The sequence below is a fragment of the Gymnoscopelus braueri genome, assembly GCF_963280865.1.
Source record: "Gymnoscopelus braueri genome assembly, chromosome: 10".
Classification (NCBI taxonomy): domain Eukaryota; kingdom Metazoa; phylum Chordata; class Actinopteri; order Myctophiformes; family Myctophidae; genus Gymnoscopelus; species Gymnoscopelus braueri.
Window position 1 is genome coordinate 42,210,350 of NC_137611.1, and position 20,306 is coordinate 42,230,655.

At 42.5% G+C, this 20,306-nt stretch overlaps 3 protein-coding genes across 4 annotated transcripts; all 3 read left to right on the forward strand.

Moving 5' to 3' along the window:
• Positions 1 to 305: 305 nt before the first annotated feature.
• Positions 306 to 4,920, forward strand: LOC308093859 (uncharacterized protein). 2 transcript variants are annotated; one of them, XM_080440238.1, is made up of 6 exons: positions 306 to 431; positions 916 to 1,036; positions 1,921 to 2,049; positions 2,524 to 2,606; positions 3,145 to 3,345; positions 4,491 to 4,920. In XM_080440238.1, exons 2-5 carry the CDS (start codon positions 928 to 930, stop codon positions 3,325 to 3,327), a joined length of 504 nt encoding a protein of 167 aa, XP_080296364.1. In that variant the 5' UTR covers positions 306 to 431; positions 916 to 927; the 3' UTR covers positions 3,328 to 3,345; positions 4,491 to 4,920. The 2 variants fall into 2 exon arrangements, with proteins under 2 accessions (XP_080296364.1, XP_080296365.1); XM_080440239.1 differs by lacking the exons at positions 306 to 431; positions 916 to 1,036 and having other exon boundaries at positions 1,475 to 2,049.
• Positions 4,921 to 5,707: 787 nt separating this feature from the next.
• bcl6ab (BCL6A transcription repressor b) lies at positions 5,708 to 14,233 on the forward strand. Its single transcript, XM_080440228.1, has 9 exons — positions 5,708 to 5,750; positions 8,352 to 8,523; positions 9,206 to 9,427; positions 9,638 to 10,516; positions 10,700 to 10,827; positions 11,275 to 11,442; positions 11,611 to 11,741; positions 12,234 to 12,371; positions 12,934 to 14,233. Exons 1-9 carry the CDS (start codon positions 5,720 to 5,722, stop codon positions 13,078 to 13,080), a joined length of 2,016 nt encoding a protein of 671 aa, XP_080296354.1. The 5' UTR covers positions 5,708 to 5,719; the 3' UTR covers positions 13,081 to 14,233.
• A 1,085-nt stretch (positions 14,234 to 15,318) lies between these two features.
• LOC308093570 (glomulin-like) lies at positions 15,319 to 17,145 on the forward strand (the record flags this gene model as incomplete). The annotated part of the gene is made up of 1 exon (XM_080439903.1): positions 15,319 to 17,145. One exon carries the CDS (start codon positions 15,319 to 15,321, stop codon positions 17,143 to 17,145), a length of 1,827 nt encoding a protein of 608 aa, XP_080296029.1.
• Positions 17,146 to 20,306: the final 3,161 nt, after the last annotated feature.

Genomic DNA, 20,306 nt, shown 5'->3' on the forward strand with positions numbered 1-20,306 from the left:
TGTTGCCATATCTGCTTATTATAAGTGACTTTGGGCTTGTTTTTCTGTAAAGTTGCTTGTAAATATTAGTGAAATATTTCACTTATTATTTTTGAAAATAGCAGATCTACAAGCTCACAATGTGTTGCAAATGCGACGCACTGTGAGCTTGTAGATCGGCTATTTTCAAATAGGTTTAAATGTCGCTTCTTTTGGGCTTAATTTTTTTCACAGACCTGGCTGCTTATTTCTCTCACAAAATCTGGCAACACTGTCTCAGCAGGCTCGTGACCCTTGAACTACCGCTCGCGATACGCGGATTCGAGCTGCCTGCAGGCTGCAGCTCTCACTTCAGTAGAAAGTTTATTGCGTTGCTTTGGATTCATCAAAAATAATTATAAACCGGCTTCAGAGAAGATAAAAGAAAGAAGAAGAAGCGGCGGACATTTTAGGTGAGTGTTGACACACAGAAATACTATTTATGTAGGCGTTTTAGCCTACTATTACTGTATTGATAATTAAGTGCGTAGGCTGCTGTGTTCGAAGTCAATCACAAGTGACTCATGTCATGACCCAACTCTACACATTGTTTAGTTATTTAATTTGTCTTGATAAAGGGATTATGACAATAATTACAATAAATTATAGTGGGAATATACAATATAATTTATACTATAGGCCACTACTGCTTGCCTATGTGCCGCTCAAAACTAAATTCAGAATATGACGTCTGTGTGTGTGTGTGTGTGTGTGTGTGTGTGTGTGTGTGGACACACGCTTTCAGTGATGAAGCTACAGAGTGTTTTAATATCCCGTGAACTCTGAACATTAATGATTCCCTTGTATGTCTGTCTGTCTGTCTGTCTGTCTGTCTGTCTGTCTGTGTGTGTGTGTGTGTGTGTGTGTGTGTGTTATTACACATTTCTTTGGCTGCAGTGGCCAAAATGAATGGTTTGCAGCCCTACTGAAAGAGAAAAAGGAACCCAGAGAGAACCATTATGTGTTATGTTATGCCCCCCCCCCCTCCCTCCCACAAAGAGAAGAAAACAGTTTGAAGGTAAAGTGATATTGTTTTGTTAAATGTTAAAGTAATCATTGCTTGTTCAGTAACAGGGGTCTCCCAGACTCTCCACCTCTTTAGTAAGCCGAAAATGCATTTCCAGGAATACCAAATTTAACCAATCAGAACTCATACAGGATACAGGATAAATAAGTTACAATTGGAAGTGATGACACAAAGAAGTGGGCATACAAAATTTGAACCCATTTAGACCAGGAACGCATCTGTGTAATTGTTTTGATTTCTTTGGCTAGACCTTTGGCTTCAAAAATAGCAGATCTACAAGCTCATAGCGCGACACCGAGTGGCGCGCTATGAGCATGTAGATCTGCTATTTTTGAAAATCTTTGAATATATATGTTTTCAAGTGAACATTTGTACCTCAAATCTTTTTCCTTTTATGTTCAAAAAACTTTTAGGATTTAGAGAGCATTTTTAGAATCGGCCCCAGGTCTTAATGGGTTAAAGCTGCACTATGTAACTTTCCTCTTCTACCCCGGATTTGAACCCGGTTTCCTGAGCAAGTGCTGTAACCTTTTACCATTGAGCTAATAGAGCCTGCCTGCTTGCTCAGGTGATACATTGAATCTTGACCATCAGATCAAAATTCATGTCAGATCCTGTGTCTAGGTGAGACATGACCTTTGACACTATCTAAATGTCTCAATAGAAGAGCAGGGAGACTAAATACAACCACCCCAATTATATAAGTTATATTGTATTATTTGTATTAACATACTCTAACATACAGATTGTATAAGTTATATTGTATTAATATACTCTACGATACAGGTTGCATAAAATTACATTTTATTCCACTTTAACTTTCTAACAAAAAACATCTTGTTTTATCCAAAATATATTACTTGCACTACCTTTAGACTCTGACTCGTCTGAATACGGTGGAGATGCTGTTGTTCCCCAAGCTATCCACGACGAAATGTCAAGTACAGTCATACCCAGAAGAAGGCCAAAGAGTTGGAGCTGGACCTACAGCATCTTAAAACTAAGTAAGCAATGACTAATGTTAACGAAACAGTTGCATGAGTTTGCTCTTCTCTTTTTGTATATATCGATATGTTGGTTATTTGTTCTCATGTTCTTTTTTACTTAGATCTTGACCACAAATGTTAAAAAACATTATATAGAAAGCATGTTAAATGGAGTGGACAGATGCTAGGCTCATTATTAAACTGGTATCCTACTAAGGCATACATCAATTCAGTTTTTATTTTTTATTTTTCCGTACCCTGTTCATGCTTTAAGATGCAACAAATTAGAGATTGCAAAACAGAAACTGGAGGAAGGGCCCCAATATAGCTCTGCAGCAAAGCCTGACATCCCTGCTGCAGATAAGCAAACCAGTGACAGCATAGGTGTGTTTAGACAGTGATACTGTTCTACGGAAAATGGTGACAATGTGTACAATATAAGTACTGTGATACTGCCAAAAGGAGCTTAAATATGATTCTCTACATTTTCAGTTGCAACTTCCTCTGTTTCCTCTTCCCCCGAGTCAGACGATTTGGCATCGACACCTGGGATGTTTGACGGCAACGGTGACAAGGTATTGAAGAAACATACTGTGTAGGACAGTGGTTCTTAAAAGTGGGGTTCCACAGTGTCCCCAGCTAAATAAGAAACAGTTATCATTTAAAAAATAGGCAACGTGTCATGATGCATCGTGAGCTTGTAGATCAGCTATGTTTTGCTATTTTTGAACTCTTTTTGAACAGTTTTGCCTATGGCATGAACAAAATAGGGATGCCGGGTGGAAAAGGTTAATTTCACTACTATTTTACCAGCTAGAATGTAATCCAATGACAATGTACTGTATAAGAATTACTTCAACTCTCCCCACCTACAGTATAGACAGTTGTAGAATTCTGTACTAAATGTAATCCAACAATTAACATCTTCTCTATTGGAGGTCCATGGCACCAACTCTTTTCTAAATGGGTCCACATTTGGGGGTCCTTGAAAATGTAATTTCTTTACAGTAAATTCTGTTTGAAGTGGGCCTGCTTTTGTCAAAAATGAGTCTGAAATGTCATGGTAAAATGTTTTTTAATTTCTAAAACATGTGTTGTTTTCTTCTGTTTCAGGTCCAGATTGGCTCTGGTGTGTGGCTCGAAAAGGAGATCTGGAAGATGGTGGCAGCAAACACCAAGGACTCCCTGTTCATGAAGGAGCTTGCTGTTGCCATTTGGGGGACAACAACCCTGAAGACCATGCAGGAGCCTTACAAAGAATGCCCCACTAGCAAGGGGGAGGCCAAACCCCCCTGACCGCAGGACTCAGAAGAGGTATGTTTACTGTGGGGTGGGGGGGTTCATTATGACTTGATCTCATAATTCAATCTGCTCTGTGCATGACTGTAGTTCTCTTTTCCAGAAGGTGGAATTCCCGTTAGCGTTACCTGTTCAGTTTTTCATACCTTCATTTGGTTGTCTCAGCAGCATACTGTTTCAACCAGAAACACATATGGAGATGTTGGTTGTTTCCAATTTATATCTGCTGCCGAGCCAATCAAATGAAGCTATGAAAAACTGATCGGGAAACGGGAATGTCACCTTCTGGAAAAGAGATTATATTAAGCTTATTAATCAATCATAAAAGAAAATACTCTATTGTAATAAAATCGATTTTATGGCTGAAAGAAATGCCGATCTACAAGCTTGCAACTCGTTGGACGTGTTGTGAGCTTGTAGATCAAAAAAGTAATCAATAGAATAATCGCAAGTAGAATAATTGGTAGTGGCAGCCCTACATGCATGTGTGGCAGGGGTAGCTTTTTCCCCCAAATTGTTGTTGTCCATTGTAGCCATCTGACTTATTGCCTGCCCACTGTCCACCCACCTTTTTCATTCAAATGCATGTTTTCTAACTGAACTGAAACACGGGGTTAAAAAAACACTTCACCCCATTTTCAACTCATCTTCATATAATTGGTCCTCACTAATACACATTTTAAGATGGCACCATTTATGTCTACTCACTCTGTGTTTCGTTGATAGGTCGTGGACAGTTTAGAAAGCTGCCTACCTTTGACATCATCGGTAGGCAGGTTTGGTCATTTAGAACAACTTTATTTGTTCATTATTAATGCAAGAACAATGGCTTCTACTTCTGCATGCAAACTTTCCAGGTAGAGACACACTGTAGTTTCTATTAGCTTGGAATCTCCATTGGTGATGTCACTGGTAGGCAGGTTTCTGAACTGTCCACATTCCACCAATGAGTGGCAGAACGAGTAGACAGAAATGGTGCCATTGTATAATGAACATTAGCGAGGATCAGTTAGTTATATGAAGATAAGGTTGAAAATGGGTGAAGTTTAAGTTACTTTAAGTTTTTCTCAAAACATCACAATTCATTTAACTCACCCCATGCAGTATATTGCTAATTATATTTGTTTTATTGTTGGGGGTTCTTGTTTGTTTTCTTTCAGACTGTTTCCATTGGTGGCTGCAGGGGCAGAACATTCTCACAAAGAGGAAGGCCATGGACCATGGCCAGGACATCAATAGAAAGGACAAGAAATTGTGTGTCTGTGTAGGGGGGGGTAATGCTTTATAGCGCCACCAGCAGGCCGATTTTTGCAAGACACATTTTTGGCTGCAACTTTACAGATGTTTTCCAAACATCACACACATCGGTATACAGTATCTCCATAGTCATGTAATCAAGACGGATCTGTCCGATTTTTCATATTCTCTCACTCTTTTCCAGTCATTTGAACACTGTGTGTGTGTTAGTGTGTTCCTCAGGTTGAAGTTCATGTATTTATGTGTTTATTTATACATTTATTTGTTATTTAAATGTTGTTTTTGAGGGTTTTTTATAAGTGTTTAATAAATTATTGTTATGTATGAAATTGATACATGATTATTTATGACTTTGTGGATTTTGCTCACTTTTATATAGGCTACTGTAGGCTACTGTTTTTTAAATATACCACGTGCTGTGGGCACCTGGCTGAAATTCACCATGATCATGCATCCTCTCCAGCAAAGTTGGTCACTGCATATCCAGAATACACCTGAATACACATAAATACCAGATAGCAGCTTAAACCAGCTTAAACCAGCTACCAGCTAAACCATCATAAATACCAGCTACCAGCTTAAACCAGCTAAACCATCATAAATACCAGCTACCAGCTTAAACCAGCTAAACCATCAAAAATACCAGCTACCAGCTTAAACCATCAAAAATACCAGCTACCAGCTTAAACCAGCTAAACCATCATAAATACCAGCTACCAGCTTAAACCAGCTAAACCATCAAAAATACCAGCTACCAGCTTAAACCAGCTACCAGTTTAAACCAGCAAAACCTACCACCTTAAGCTGGTCAACCACCAAGACCAGCTTAAGGTGTGTTTTGGACGTCCAAAACACACCTTAAGGTGGTCAACCACCAAGACCAGCTAAAACCAGCTGGTCCAGCTTAGGCTGGTCTAAGCTGGTTTTTTCAGCAGGGAAGCCCAAAAAAACGCAACCCACCCAATATTAACGAGCAACTTTTTACTGAAAAATAAGCCCAAAGTCGCTTGTAATAAGCGGACGTGGCAACACTGCCAACCTCCCCTGCTCTGGTGGGAATGGTCGGTCCCTCTAGTGAAATTCCGAGAATTAAGCCTCGGTGTTTCTCAGAACTGGATTCTCAGAACTGGTGATGCACGAAGTTTCCAGGAAACTTTTACAAGGTAGCTTTTTTTTTCATCTATATTTCTCAGTATTATTATTCCTGAAGTTCAAGTTGCACACCACGCGCATGATGTCGTGGCAGCAACTTGGCACGTTTTATGTGCTAGATTGATCATTGAATACTTTAAAAAATAATGGCTGTATTTAAAAATCAAATAAAGATACTTTTGATGAAAATCCTAAAACACTTGAAGATCATGATGTTTTACTGCTAACTAACCTGCAGCGGGTTGGGTTGGCTTGTAATAGTTCAACTGGACCGAGGCGGATACTTTTGAGTCTGACGTTTGGATTGAGTTTGGATCATTTTGTTCATGTTGTGTCGGGAAGCAACATGAACACATTTGACACTTGAGATGTTTTACTGCTAACTGACTCACAAGTATCCGACTCGACCCAGTCGATCTCGGATCGACTGGATCGAGTCGGATACTTTTGAGTTTGACGTTTTGGATCAGAATTGTGTTCAATCATGTTGTGTCGGGCAGTGGCAGAGGCAACTCGTGGCCAGAGTTATTATGAAGTTATGTTATTGAAGCTACAGGTTTTGTAGCAGTGATTTGTCTGGTTATTACTGTGTTATAGCATATATAGACCGTAGTTTAGCAACAGTTTAACGGTTTAACATGGTATATGTGTAGTTACAGAGAGTGAGTGGTACAACAGGACCAGCCTGTCCGCCGCGGCAGTGCAGTCACTCACACCACAAACTGACAACTGTACTTTTTCTGCTTTGCGCATTTTCTCTTCTTCTCCTTCCCTGTTTCTAAAGCTTCTAAAAAATATATGTAATCGTTTTGTTTTTTCTATACTTTTCACAGTAGATGTGACAATATTATTATTATCATTTTAATCGATAGTTTCATAAAAATAAAAATAAACTCGTGTAACAAAACAAAATATGTTATAGTCATAAAATATGAATCGTTTGTTTTCCACCATACTTTTCACAGTTGATATGAAAATATAATGATTTAATTTGTTTTTATCGACGGTTTATTGATTTCTAACAAACCTCGTGTAGCAAAACAAAATACTATGGGGCGTTTCTGGAATCTGCTTTTCATTGGTCTAAAAGAAAAAGAAGCTAAATGTTAAACTTGAAAGGACTTGTTTTTTTGGGGTGGCCTGTTATTATTCACGAGCCTACGTGACATAATAATAAGCACCAAACCGTTACCGTTACCCTTTTGAAAGCTCACTGACATCTGTTTGGTCATAGTTTTAATATTTCAAGTTATAAATAACTTGTTGGGGAGCACACTTCTTTAGCGTGGCTGTACGCGCGTGCGCGTACGGGTGTGTGTGTGTGTGTGTGTGTGTGTGTGTGTGTGTGTGTAGAGTAAATAAGGTGTGTTCTACTTATATCGCGGAACAGGAAACCTCTTAGCAGCAGCAACCTAATCCTCAAGACGGAATGTGCTAAATCAGTGTTGCCAGGTTGTGCGACAGAAACAAGCAACTGGGTCTATGAAAACAAGCCCAAAAGAAGCGACTTCTAGGCCACATTAAACCATCGGATATTTGAAAATAATATAGAAACAAAAGTGACAGATTTTGATTTAAAAAAAAAAAACATTTTAACAACACAAATCTGGTAATATTTTTAGATGGGGGGTCTGTGGAGAAATTCATATTTATTTGGGGGTCCTTCTGACATGAAAATGTTTGGTACCAATTCAGTCAACCACTGGTTTAAACAACATTAGGAAACACGCCCAAATAAGTAGCTACACTTAAGAAACAAGTCACACAAAAAAAACGCAACCCGCAAACTAACAATATTTACAAGCAACTTCACAGAAAATCAAGCCCAAAGTCGCTTATAATAAGTGGACATGGCAACACTGCGCTAAATGCCAGACACGTTTCCACTGCAGGCCTACGCACTGCACAGCACTTTGATCGAGTAGCCTAGTTGACCGTTTATTTAAAAACAAGTGGTTTAAATCTCTATGCAAATGTACCATCACGCCCTATAAAAATAATGCAATAAATACATTAACAGCATATATAATAAACAATGCAAAATTAAGTACTCATGTGGAATTTGCATTGTGTATGTAATATCCTGCTTGTGGTAAAGAATTGTGGCAGACCACAGTTGTAATAAAAAAGAAAAAGTTATTACATTTGTGGTTTACAGGCAGCCGATTTCCCTCCAACAGTATAACTTGGATCACCACAAAGTAGCCTATTACAGCGCTGTTGACTGATTATATGTAATTACTTTGTTACTAAAGCCCCATATTAAGTGAAACCTTGCTGAGAGGCGCCGCCTGCTGATAGAATACAACCATTGCACTCGTCAAGTTCAAGTTTATTAAATAGCTAATGTATCATGTGTTCCACATTTGATAAGGAAATCATGAAGGCTTGTGAAAATCAAACGGTAGTCCTAGCGTTTTTTTGTTGTTGTTTTGTTTTCCATTTCTTTGTTTTTAACCTCCTATGGTGGCCCAATCCCATAGCTCCAGCAGTATACTCTACATCTCTGCATAGGGCCTTCATTTAGGGAAAGGGGGGGTCTTTTTGAGCCAAATGTGCAATTTGAACCAGCTGTAAACGTATTATTATTTTTATTTTATAATATCTTTCAGATTGTGACATCATGGCCTCTATGGCAGATGGCTGCATACAGTTTACGCGCCACGCAGGCGACGTCCTGCTCAACTTTAACCGTCTGCGCAGCAGGGACATCCTCACCGATGTCACCATCCAGGTGGACGGCCGATGTTTCAGCGCTCACAAGACCATTCTCGTGGCCTGCAGGTGTGTGCAGATGTTAATAATAATAATAATAATTAGACCTAGTTGATCCCACAGGGGAAATTCCGTTTTCAGCTTCACCCAACTTCATTGCTGCCCAAGTGGTCAAACTTGAGCGCAGGGGGAGGAGCAGTTAGGGGTTAGGTAGGGGTTAGGTAGTCTCGCAGCGTAGCTAGACAACTATTCCAAAATCTCTATAGTAGAGAAGGGAAGCTGTCATCGGTTCGTCATTTCCGTTCACGAAAATATATTTTAAAATATTTAAAAAATGTATTTTAGAATTTCTATTCCTGATGAGCAGCAAGATTCTTTTGAATTATATTAGGACAAATCTGCGTGACTGTAAAGACAAAACATAAGCGGGGAGGAGGCATCACATCCGCTTTATCCTCTGATCATTTTCAGAGCTTCCATGCTGCAGACTGTATGACGGAAGCATTTGAAAATTGTGGGAGGCAACAGTCTGGCTTGCGAGACTAGGGGTTAGGAGTCTTGCTCAGGGACACCTCGACAGGGCCGGGAATCGAACTTGGGGCCTTTTGTTTCCCAGACGGCCTCTCTACCAATTCAGCCAAATGCTGGTTGTTCTTAGCCAGAAATATATATATAATATATATATACAATCGCTTTACATGGAAGAAGTAAGCACTGAACACTTGTTTCTCCTTTGCTTGCTTGGGTACAGTGGCTTCTTTTACTCCATGTTCGCGGACCCCGAGAGGGCCAACCTCCACGTCATCAGCCTGGACCCCAAGGTGGACGCTGAGGGTTTCTCCGTCCTGCTGGAGTTCATGTACACCTCCTGCCTGAACCTGAACGACAGCCTGGCTGTAGACACCATGAACACTGCCATCTACCTCCAGATGGAACATGTGGTGGACACCTGCCACAGGTTCATTAAAAACAGGTATAAGAGTGATATCACATACAATGTGATGCTGACGCTAACTCACGGCTGTTCATTTGGTCCATTTGTGACTCAGAGAGGGTACAAATGTCACCAAATGGACACGTCCAGGTCCATTTGGTTACATTTGTACCCTGTCAGAGATAAATTATCCCTGAGGATTTTACTTTGTAATCTAATTTTTTCCCCCGATTATTATTATTGCTCCAGGGAAGAGTCTCTGAATCTACAGATTGAAGAGGTACAGAACAATTCAATGCATCTGTCAGAGGAGGGTCCTGCTTTGAGGACCGAGGCGGACACGATCTTTAGGCCGAACCTCACAGCCAGCCCGTCATCCCCTCTGCGACAGTGGAAGAGCTACGCTCCCAGTGTTTTCAGTGGCATCAACACGTCAGGCTCTTACCACGTCTACGGACACGTCCAGGTCCCCGGAGGGAAGCAGGCCGACGCCCGCAATGCCAGCGCTCTTCCCGCAGGAGGCGCGACACCTCAGAAACTCTGCCATCAGGTGTCCAGCAGCAGCATGGACGCAAAGCACGCCAGCATCATTCACCACCCAGTGCCATCTCACCCCAGCTCCCCAGCCTCCATCATCAGACCTCTGCCATGCTCCTCCCACCAGACAGGGGCCCCCAGGGGCCTCCAGCGGTCTGCCTCCCCCATGGAGGAGGAAGAGACCTTTCAGCAGCCACAGCCCAGCTGCCTGGGCTTGTCCCCGGGCTGCGGCAAAGGTGTCATCTGCAGTCCCCAGAGCCCCCACAGGTCCGACTGCCAGCCCAACTCGCCCACCGAGTCCAGCAGCAGCCGAAACGCCACGCTCAGCCTCGGTCAGCCCTCCGGTTGCCCCCAGGAGGGCAAGGCTCGCAACTGGAAGAAGTACAAGTTCATTGTTCTGAACCAGACACCCGGCGAGAGAGAAGACGAGGCGCACACCGACGGCAGGGCCGGGCCCGGGGCCTACTTCCCTGAGCCGAGCCCCTACGAAACCTCCGGTTCTGAGGAACTCCAGTCTGGCGACACATCAGGCAGTGATCATAGTGAAGAGATGCCCATGCCTCAGATTTCTCACCACAACAGCGGCATCAGGTAGAATACTAGCAACCACATCGCCACATTACTGACAAGAAAATAGAACTCAATTCAGCTGCTTATTTATTGTAATATCCACGTTATAACACTGTTAACGTTTGAGGCTGAGCATGAATGTGAAACATTATTCATGGTCATGAACGTACTAACGCTGTATTCTTCTTTCTTTTGTTTCTTAAGTCACCTCAGATGCTCCTCCTGCGGTTCCGACAGCCCCCCACAATCAGAGATGGGTGCTCACTCTCCTGGCTCATACAGCGGGGAGGAGGCTTCGAAACTTCACTCAGACTATCCTATCCCCTGTTGTGGTCAGTCTCTCTAGAAGTTATACATACAGCAATGCGTTGCTGTCAGAAACCTCCTATCTCCATATTTTAACTTTTTGTTGTTTTTTTCCCCTGTAAATTAACGCCCTACTTGATCCTTCTACAGTGTCACACAAAAGTATCAAAAGTAGCAGATCCACAAGCTCGAAACACAGCACGAAGCGGCACGTTTCGAGCTTGCAGATCTGCTACTTTTGAATTTGAATCCTGAAAAGTAACAGTTTTGGACATATGAGGTTTCCACCCGACAGAGACAAATATTACGAGAGTCAAGTGACATTGATAAAGCATCATCGTTCTATCCCTGATGTGTTTAACGCGACACCCAGCCATACTAAACAACGATTGATTGAATATTGATTGAATACTTTATTAGCACCATTCCCATCCTCATGTTGACTGAAAGTGATTTTTGTTTCCTTTCTACAGAGAACGGCACCTACTTCTGCAGTGAGTGTGACTTCAAATTCACCGAGGCGGACTCTCTGAAAGGGCATATGCTGCAGGTCCACAGTGACAAGCCATACAAGTGTGATCGCTGCCAGGCTGCCTTCCGCTACAAAGGAAACCTGGCCAGCCACAAGACTGTTCACACTGGTAAGTAGGGCGTTAATTTACGGAAAAACACAAAAAGTTATATAATTGCGATCAGGCGATTGTGTAATAATTGTGACAGGTAGGATACTCATCTTCTTCGAGGTCTTTACACTTGGCTGTACTGCTGTCGGTGTCTCATTGGACAACCTGTTCTTCCAAACACTCTAGGAGAGAAGCCGTACCGTTGCAACATATGCGGCGCGCAGTTCAATCGACCAGCCAACCTCAAGACCCACAGCCGCATCCACTCAGGAGAGAAACCATACAAATGTGAGACGTGTGGTTCCCGATTTGTGCAGGTGAGAATTCACAAATTCGAAACAATAACCATAGATAGATAGGTTCCAGAGATACACTGAACTTAATATATACTTTCAACCTGGCGTCCCTAGTCTTGTCATGCCATGATAGGCGAAAACATTCAAAGAATAGAATGGATTTCAAAAATGTTGAAAGAATTTCAATTTTTTTTTAAGAATTACAAAAATTTGGACGGAATTTAAAAAATGGAGAAAGAATTTAAAAAATGGAGAAAGAATTTAAAAAATGGAGAAAGAATTTAACAAATTTAGAAAATGTCATTTGGGACGTCAAAATGATTTGAATATCAATTCTCCAAATATCAGGCAACTTGAGTTCGAGTCGATGTTGAAATGACCCCAGAAGTGTTTTAAAGACGCTTTAAATATCCCTTTGAGTGGTTAATATTAGAGTTAAATGGCTATGTAGCCGTCACTTGTGGAGAGACCCTTGTGAGGTTTTTAATTCATAATATCTTTGATGTGTCACAGGTGGCCCACCTCCGTGCCCATGTGCTAATCCACACAGGGGAGAAGCCGTACCCCTGTGAGATCTGCGGCACACATTTCCGCCATCTGCAGACGCTGAAGAGTCACATGCGCATTCATACCGGGGAGAAGCCTTATCATGTGAGTTACCAACCCTCTCCGTTCCCTCCTGTCCCAGCGCGCTGCGCTGTTAGCAATCAGTCCTGTTAGTCTGCATGCGGTAATCCCCTCTTCCCTGTGTTTACAACTAGCTATCAATAGTAATAAGCCCATGACTGTGAGCAGTGATCCATCGGTGCTGTGGACCATGTGTTTCGAGGGATTTCGTTCCTTCCAGCCAAGCACAATGGGATTTTGATTTAGCCGATTATCTGATGGGTGTTATGTTGTCACTGACCAGGGATAGTCAGAGAACGGATCAAAGGGGACAAGAGTTTGAGACGTTGCTTTGTGATTATTCCTAATTATACAACTTTGTATGATAGTCAGTAGTCGAGTAATTCAAACGGACAAGAGGCGTTCCGTGAGTGCTGAACAGCCCAGGACCTTTCCACTGAAACGTATCGTTCGTTGTCTCAGCCAGTCTCACCCAGCGTGCGACCTCGTGCCTGCGACTGAATCTCTGTGTTGATCTACAGTATGACAGCACTCCCTCCCATGTGGCATTGTTTTGATCGATGTGTCCTTCTCTTGTACCCCGCAGTGCGAAAAATGCGACCTCCACTTCAGACACAAGAGTCAGCTGCGTCTTCACCTTCGACAGAAGCACGGCGCCGTCACCAACACGAAGGCTCAGTACCGCAGGACTCCCTCCGGTAACATGATGGCAGGCCTGGCTAAAGTCTGCTGAGAGCCTCACACTGGGACAATAGTGTTGTGTTATCAGCATGAATTATTAGTATTTTTTATTTTCTTCTCCGTCTAACACCATGACATGGTAAAACATTTTCATTTTATCTCCTTTCAAATGTGAACCCAGAAATATAAATATCATATATATATTTTTAGTCACTCCTGTGTTTGTAAATAAGAATGCACATTATTATAAGCTATCTGGTGTTTCAAATAATGTCAGAGGTTTATGCTTTTTTTTATAGAGAGATATGTCAAAAAAAGGTGGGATGTATATTTGGCTGAGTTTCTGCATTTGGCTGTCATCATCTACGTGGTTCTCAAAGAGGGGTCCAGGGACCCTCAGGGTTCCTTGGGGGGATTCCAAATGGACCCTTACAGGTCTGTAACTCTGAGGGCATATAAGGGTCCATATGGTTCCATTTGTACACTCTCAGAGTTAATGGGGGTCCTTGAAATTAAAAAAGGTTTGAGAACCACTACGTTACATGATGTGGTCTCTGGTCCTCATGGTTAATCGGGTAGGAAGAACCACCGTTATGGTACGGTTACAATCTTGATAAAGCTAACGATATGGATTTGGATGGGTAAAGAGGTAAACCATTTGATCCAATCATGTGTAGCTAGGTCATTATTGAGAATAAGAAAATATACTGTATCGGTATTACAGATGGCCCTCTGCTGGCAGAGAATTAAGCAAAGCATACTGGCACAAATGTCTTTGTCTTTAGTGCAGTCATTTACTTTCAGCAAAGCTCGTTATTTTTGTCATTGCATACATTTGTGGTACGTATGTGTGTTACAGTGCACTTGTACATAATGCAGTTTGTTCACGGTGCCTTACACTGAGATGTCTGGGTGGGTTTCAACATTCAGCTCATTGCCGTTTTGTCATGCGTACGCTTATCAGGTACTGTTTTTTTGTAAGCTTGTTGTCTATTGTGTATAGTCCTAAAGCTGTAAATACACCAGGTCTCAAGCTAAAATGTCCTCAGGAATGTTAACAGTGTGTGTGTGTGTGTGTGTGTGTATATATATATATATATATATATATATATATATATATATATATATATATATATATATATATATATATATATATATATATATATATACACATACACACTTTGTCTTTGTAACTGCAGAGCTTCAATGTGAAATATAAATAAAGAATGTATTATACTGTCTTGCAAAGTATATGGTGTATTTTTCTTTTTGAGAAAATAAGGACATAACTGGTTAAAGAGATGGCTCAATGATGCCGTGGCAGAATTACAACTATTACACATAACCTATTGTTGATGTAGCAATTGTAGCGTACATGCAGCATGACATGGAGCATGAACCAGAGCTGAATGACTGATTGACTGATTGATAGCCTTTTTAATCCCCATGGGGGACACTAGGTTAGCAACAAATGAAAGACGATGACAAAAACAAAACACAACACAACACAACACAACACAGTCGATGACATAATTAAAAGCAGAGCATACAGCAATACTATAACTAGTAAATAATTTCATTAAAATGCTTGACAGCTGCAGGCACTAACCTTCTCCATCATTCAGTGGAACACCTTGGCATAATGTTAAGTAGCCTATCTTTGAAGGTGTTTCCAATGCTTAATAGTTTATGAACCTTGCGACATCAGTTAATAAGTCAATGGTGTTGAGTAAACTGTTTCTATTTAGTGCCCAGTGCTAAGATCCGGTAAGATCCTACTGTATCCGGCCATTTGTACACCCACATACATGTTAGCACCTTTTCCGCATCTGCTCTAGACCCAGACCAGATCAGCAACATGCAAAGTGAATTAATCCTAGTCATTGCAACGTGTTGTTAGCTTGTAGGTCAGCTGTTTTAGGGTGTGTGACACCATGAATACAAGAACGCTCGCCCCAAAACACGCTCGCCCGAGGCAAATCTGGCGACCTTGGAACGGTCGCCAGATATTCCTACCTGCCGTGTGCATAGATATGCCCATATATGGACTGGTCTATACTCTGGACTGGACATGCCCAATTTGCAAATCGGCCAATATTCCCATATATGGGCAGGATATGCTGACGTCAGCGCAAATCCTTGACCAAATATGGAGTCATGCGTCATAGATGACTCACATCAAAAATCACCTCCTTGCTTCATACATCCATGTTCATGCCACAGCCTCTCTGAGACCATTTCAGCTCGAAACGGAACGAAGCCCTTAAAAACTGTTTCTGTGAAGTCAATGATGGCACTGGAGCAGCTCGGTGATGTCCTCCAGAGATGTCAAGCAGTCCAAGATGATGACTACACCACTGAGGATTATGATGTGTTCATGATCGCTGGACGGACTTGCATAGAGGAGGGCAACAGTGCTCAGGTCCTTAGAATCGTCGTGGATGACAAATATAACGACATAGTGAGATGTATGGGCTGGAACTTGCTGCCTCCTTTGATCCACATTCTTCTGAAAAAGGGGGACGAGAATATTCCTCACTGCCTGGCCATTCTCAAACACCTGCTGGAGGTCTGCAATCCCAAAGAGCTGCTGCTTGGCTTGTTGGAGCAGGTGGATGAGGCCCGCCCTGACAACGTAACAGACACCATCCTCCTCCTATGGAAACCACTGCAAGATCTGCTGGGGCATCTGGGCAGCCGTAAGGCCTCGTCTCTGGGCATGGTCCTGTCCACCCTGCTGGAGCAGGTGGCCAAGCTGCCGGTCCCCGAGACCAAAGAGCAGGAGGAAGATGATGACTTCTCCCTGTGCCGCTACTGCACCGTACTCAGGGGCTTCATCAGGCCCTTCGTCCACGAGGCCAAGCAGAACTTTCTGAAGTCCCGCAGCGAGGCCTCAGACACGGCTGTGGTGGAAGGAGAAGACAAGCCTCTGCCGGTTAAGGAGGATGAGCTGAAGACACAACTGCTCAGGTTCTGTATGAAGAGTCTGAGTGAGCCTCTAATGGGGGTCGTGCTGACAGATGCAGACAACTCCCAGGAGGCTGTGTCTCCCCTCAGGGCCTTTGCTGAAGAGATATTGATCAGTCTGACACAAATCGGGGAGTCTCTCCATAACCTGGTGTTCCGCCCTGTGCTGAAGAGGAAAGTGGTGCCGGGCGGTACGGAAGAGGAGGCGCGCTACCCCAAAGAGTCGCTAGCCAGCCTGGCTTATCTCCAGTTTGTCAATCACCTGGCTGCCAATAGCTTCCCTGCTGTGTTCAGCCCTGTGTTTCTCCTACGGTGTAATATGGAACATATAAACCTGCTATTGTCCAGCACTGAGGAAACCTGGATTCAGAAAGGACTGGAGTTGTATCAGCAGAGTCTGCTGAGGGTGGAGGACGCCAGTCTCTCTGTACATCTACTGAACATAAAGGTTTTCATCAGTGTCCCACTGAACCTGGTTAAGATCATGACACTGTGTCCGGCACACCATTTGAGAACCAAGGGCCTTCAGGTGTTACAGCTGAGCATTGATAAGTTTGACACTGAGGCCAAGTACAAATTTTTACAGTCTATGCTTAAGATCAGCGACAATCCGGGAGTGGAGGGGTACATCGTTAAAAACATCAAAAACCAGATAGACTGTTCACTGAAGCCAGGGAACAGCAATGAGTGGTTCCAGGGGACATATCTCCTCCCCCTGTTGCGCCAGGTGCTGAGTCTCCCCGAAGGCCCAGAGACGGACCTCTTACAGTGCCTGGACAGAGTAATGGAGTCTCTGAACCTCCTGCGCTATTTGGTCATCAAAGACAAAGAGCCAGAGAACCGGACGGGCATCTGGACAGAGCTGCTTAAGATAGAGGAGAACTTCCTGAAGCCCCTGCGCGTTGGGCTGAACATGTCCACAGCTCAGTATGAGATGGAGCTTAGAAACAACATGGACAGCAAAGACACCAACGTCCCAGGGAATGATTCAGCGTTTTCTGTTACTGTTGGTGAGGAGATATTGCCAAACATGAATAAGGACACAAAGATAGAGGCTCTGCGCTCAGCCCTGGACACATTTGACATGATGAAGAGTGTTCTGGTGCGGATAGAAGAACTCATTGGGATTAAGGACCATTCATGTCCTTAGGACTAGGAGTGCAGTATTAATCGAAAGAATCAATTTAATCAATTATAAAACAAATAATAATAGATTTGAATAAAACATAATGGATTTTGGTGGAAACATTTAATCTTTACATTCTTTAAAAAAATCGATCTACAAGCTCACGTGTCACGATGTGACCTTGTAGATTGGATATTCTCACTGTTGTGCAACACTTGTACAACAAAGTATAAAACAGGGCTTAAGTGGTTAATTAGACTAATCGATTTAGTCCATTATATCTATTAGAATGTTTTTACATTGATTCGTGATATAAAAGCCTGTTTTAATCAACTAACTGATCCCATTTCTGTTGCTTATCTACTCTACTCAAACAAACCACAGCATAGATCAAGACACTAGCCACTATTATGGTTTGAAAAAATATATAAAAATGACATTGATATTCTCTTTTGATAATCCACATCAGCATCCAGTTTCTTGTAGGACTGGACAGTCTCCACCTGATGACTTGATTAAAACAGGTGACCTCCTCCTTTTATCTAAAAGCTAGTTCCTTTTGTTTTCCTAATGTAAAAAGTAATTTGTATCACTCCAAGATTCCTCACTATGCCAATAATGCCAGAAGTCAACTAGTAGAGGCCCTAGGAGGGGTCCACGCGTACCCTCTTATTTTTTTTTCTAGTTTAGATTTTTGGCATCCATAGGACCTCTAATATAGGGATTTTGATGATCCCAAGAAAAAAAGTGGTCCAAAGTGTGTTTTTTTCAATGTTTTATTACCCCTATGAGACCTGCAGGATTGCTGGCTGAAACGCCAGCGAGACTGTCTTTCGGAGACTGTGGCACGCTCACATTTAGACGTAGCCCAAAGATAGCGATACCATTTGATTCTAGACAACCGCAGGTTTCCAATGGGACCAACCTTGTCATGCTACCTTGTCGGGAAGGGGGCTAAATACCAAAGGATTCAAAGTTAGACAACATTTTGTCGAGGGAAAAACGTCCATCACTGTTTTCCAAATGGTCCCCTGAGCTGTCACCTTGATATAAGTGAATTGAAATGGGTTACATGTATACCTACAAGCCTCCCCTGTACATAAATGCCACATTTATGCCAATCTCATGCAGTTTTGGGCAAGAATCATGCAGTTTATTGCATGCAGTACAAATATGTAATTGCCGCCTATTGTAAAAGGGAGACCACTTTACTGTATCTATAGCTGCATGAGACCACTCTACTGTATCTATAGCTGTATGAGACCACTGTACTGTATCTATAGCTGCATGAGACCACTGTACTGTATCTATAGCTGTATGAGACCACTGTACTGTATCTATAGCTGAATGAGACCACTGTACTGTATCTATAGCTGCATGCATGAGACCACTGTATCTATAGCTGCATGAGACCACTGTACTGTATCTATAGCTGCATGAGACCACTGTCTGCATCTATATCCCACTATACTGAATCTAAACCGCTGTACTGCATATATAGATTACTTTACTCCATCTATAGACCACATACATTGACCACTGTACTGTATCTATAGACCACTATACTGCATCTCAACTCAACACAACTCAATGGGGGGGCGGGGGGGTCCACAGATGCACTACAGTGGTCTACAGATGTGTCTATAGAAGCACTAGAGGAGTCTACAGGTGCACTAGAGTGGTCTACAGATGCACTACAGTGGTATACAGATCACGCCAGTGGTCTACAGATGCACTAGAGTGGGCTACAGATGCACTAGAGTGGTCTACAGGTGCAATAGAGTGGTCTACAGGTGCACTAGAGTGGGCTAGGGAGGCACTAGAGTGGGCTAGGGAGGCACTAGAGTGGTCTACAGATGCACTAGAGTGGTCTACAGATGCAATAGAGTGGTCTACAGGTGCACTAGAGTGGGCTAGAGATGGACTAGAGTGGGCTAGGGAGGCACTAGAGTGGTCTACAGATGCAATAGAGTGGTCTACAGGTGCACTAGAGTGGGCTAGAGAGGCACTAGAGTGGGCTAGAGAGGCACTAGAGTGGTCTACAGATGCACTAGAGTGGGCTAGAGAGGCACTAGAGTGGGCTAGAGAGGCACTAGAGTGGGCTAGAGAGGCACTAGAGTGGGCTAGAGAGGCACTAGAGTGGTCTACAGATGCAATAGAGTGGTCTACAGGTACACTAGAGTGGGCTAGAGAGGCACTAGAGTGGGCTAGAGAGGCACTAGAGTGGTCTACAGATGCACTAGAGTGGTCTACAGATGCAATAGAGTGGTCTACAGGTGCACTAGAGTGGGCTAGAGAGGCACTGGAGTGGTCTACAGATGCAATAGAGTGGGCTACAAATGCACTACAATGGTCTACATACCACGACAGGGGTCTACAGATGCACTAGAGTGGTCTATAGATACAGTACAGCATTCTATAGATACAGTAGGTAGTCTATAGATGTAGTACAGTGGTCTCATATAGCTATAGATACAGTGCAGTGGTCTATATATACAGTACAGTGGTATATAGATGCAGTACAGTGGTTTATAGATTCAGTACAGTGATCTATAGATGCAGTACATGATCTCATGCAGCTATAGATGCAGTGGTCTCATATAGAAAGAGATGCAGTACAGTGGTCTAGATACAGTACAGTGGTCTCATGCATGCAGCTATAGATACAGTACAGTGGTCTCATACAGCTATAGATACAGTGCAGTGGTCTCATACAGCTATAGATACAGTACAGTGGTCTCATGCAGCTATAGATACAGTACAGTGGTCTCATACAGCTATAGATACAGTACAGTGGTCTCATACAGCTATAGATACAGTGCAGTGGTCTCATACAGCTATAGATACAGTACAGTGGTCTCATGCAGCTATAGATACAGTACAGTGGTCTCATACAGCTATAGATGCAGTACAGTGGTCTCATACAGCTATAGATACAGTACAGTGGTCTCATACAGCTATAGATACAGTACAGTGGTCTCATACAGCTATAGATACAGTAGAGTGGTCTCATAAAGCTATAGATACAGTACAGTGGTCTCATACAGCTATAGATACAGTAAAGTGGTCTCATACAGCTATAGATACAGTAAAGTGGTCTCCTTTTTACAATAGGCGGAAATTACATATTTGTACTGCATGCAATAAACTAAATTCTAAAAAAAAAGTCTAAATTTGAGCGTGCC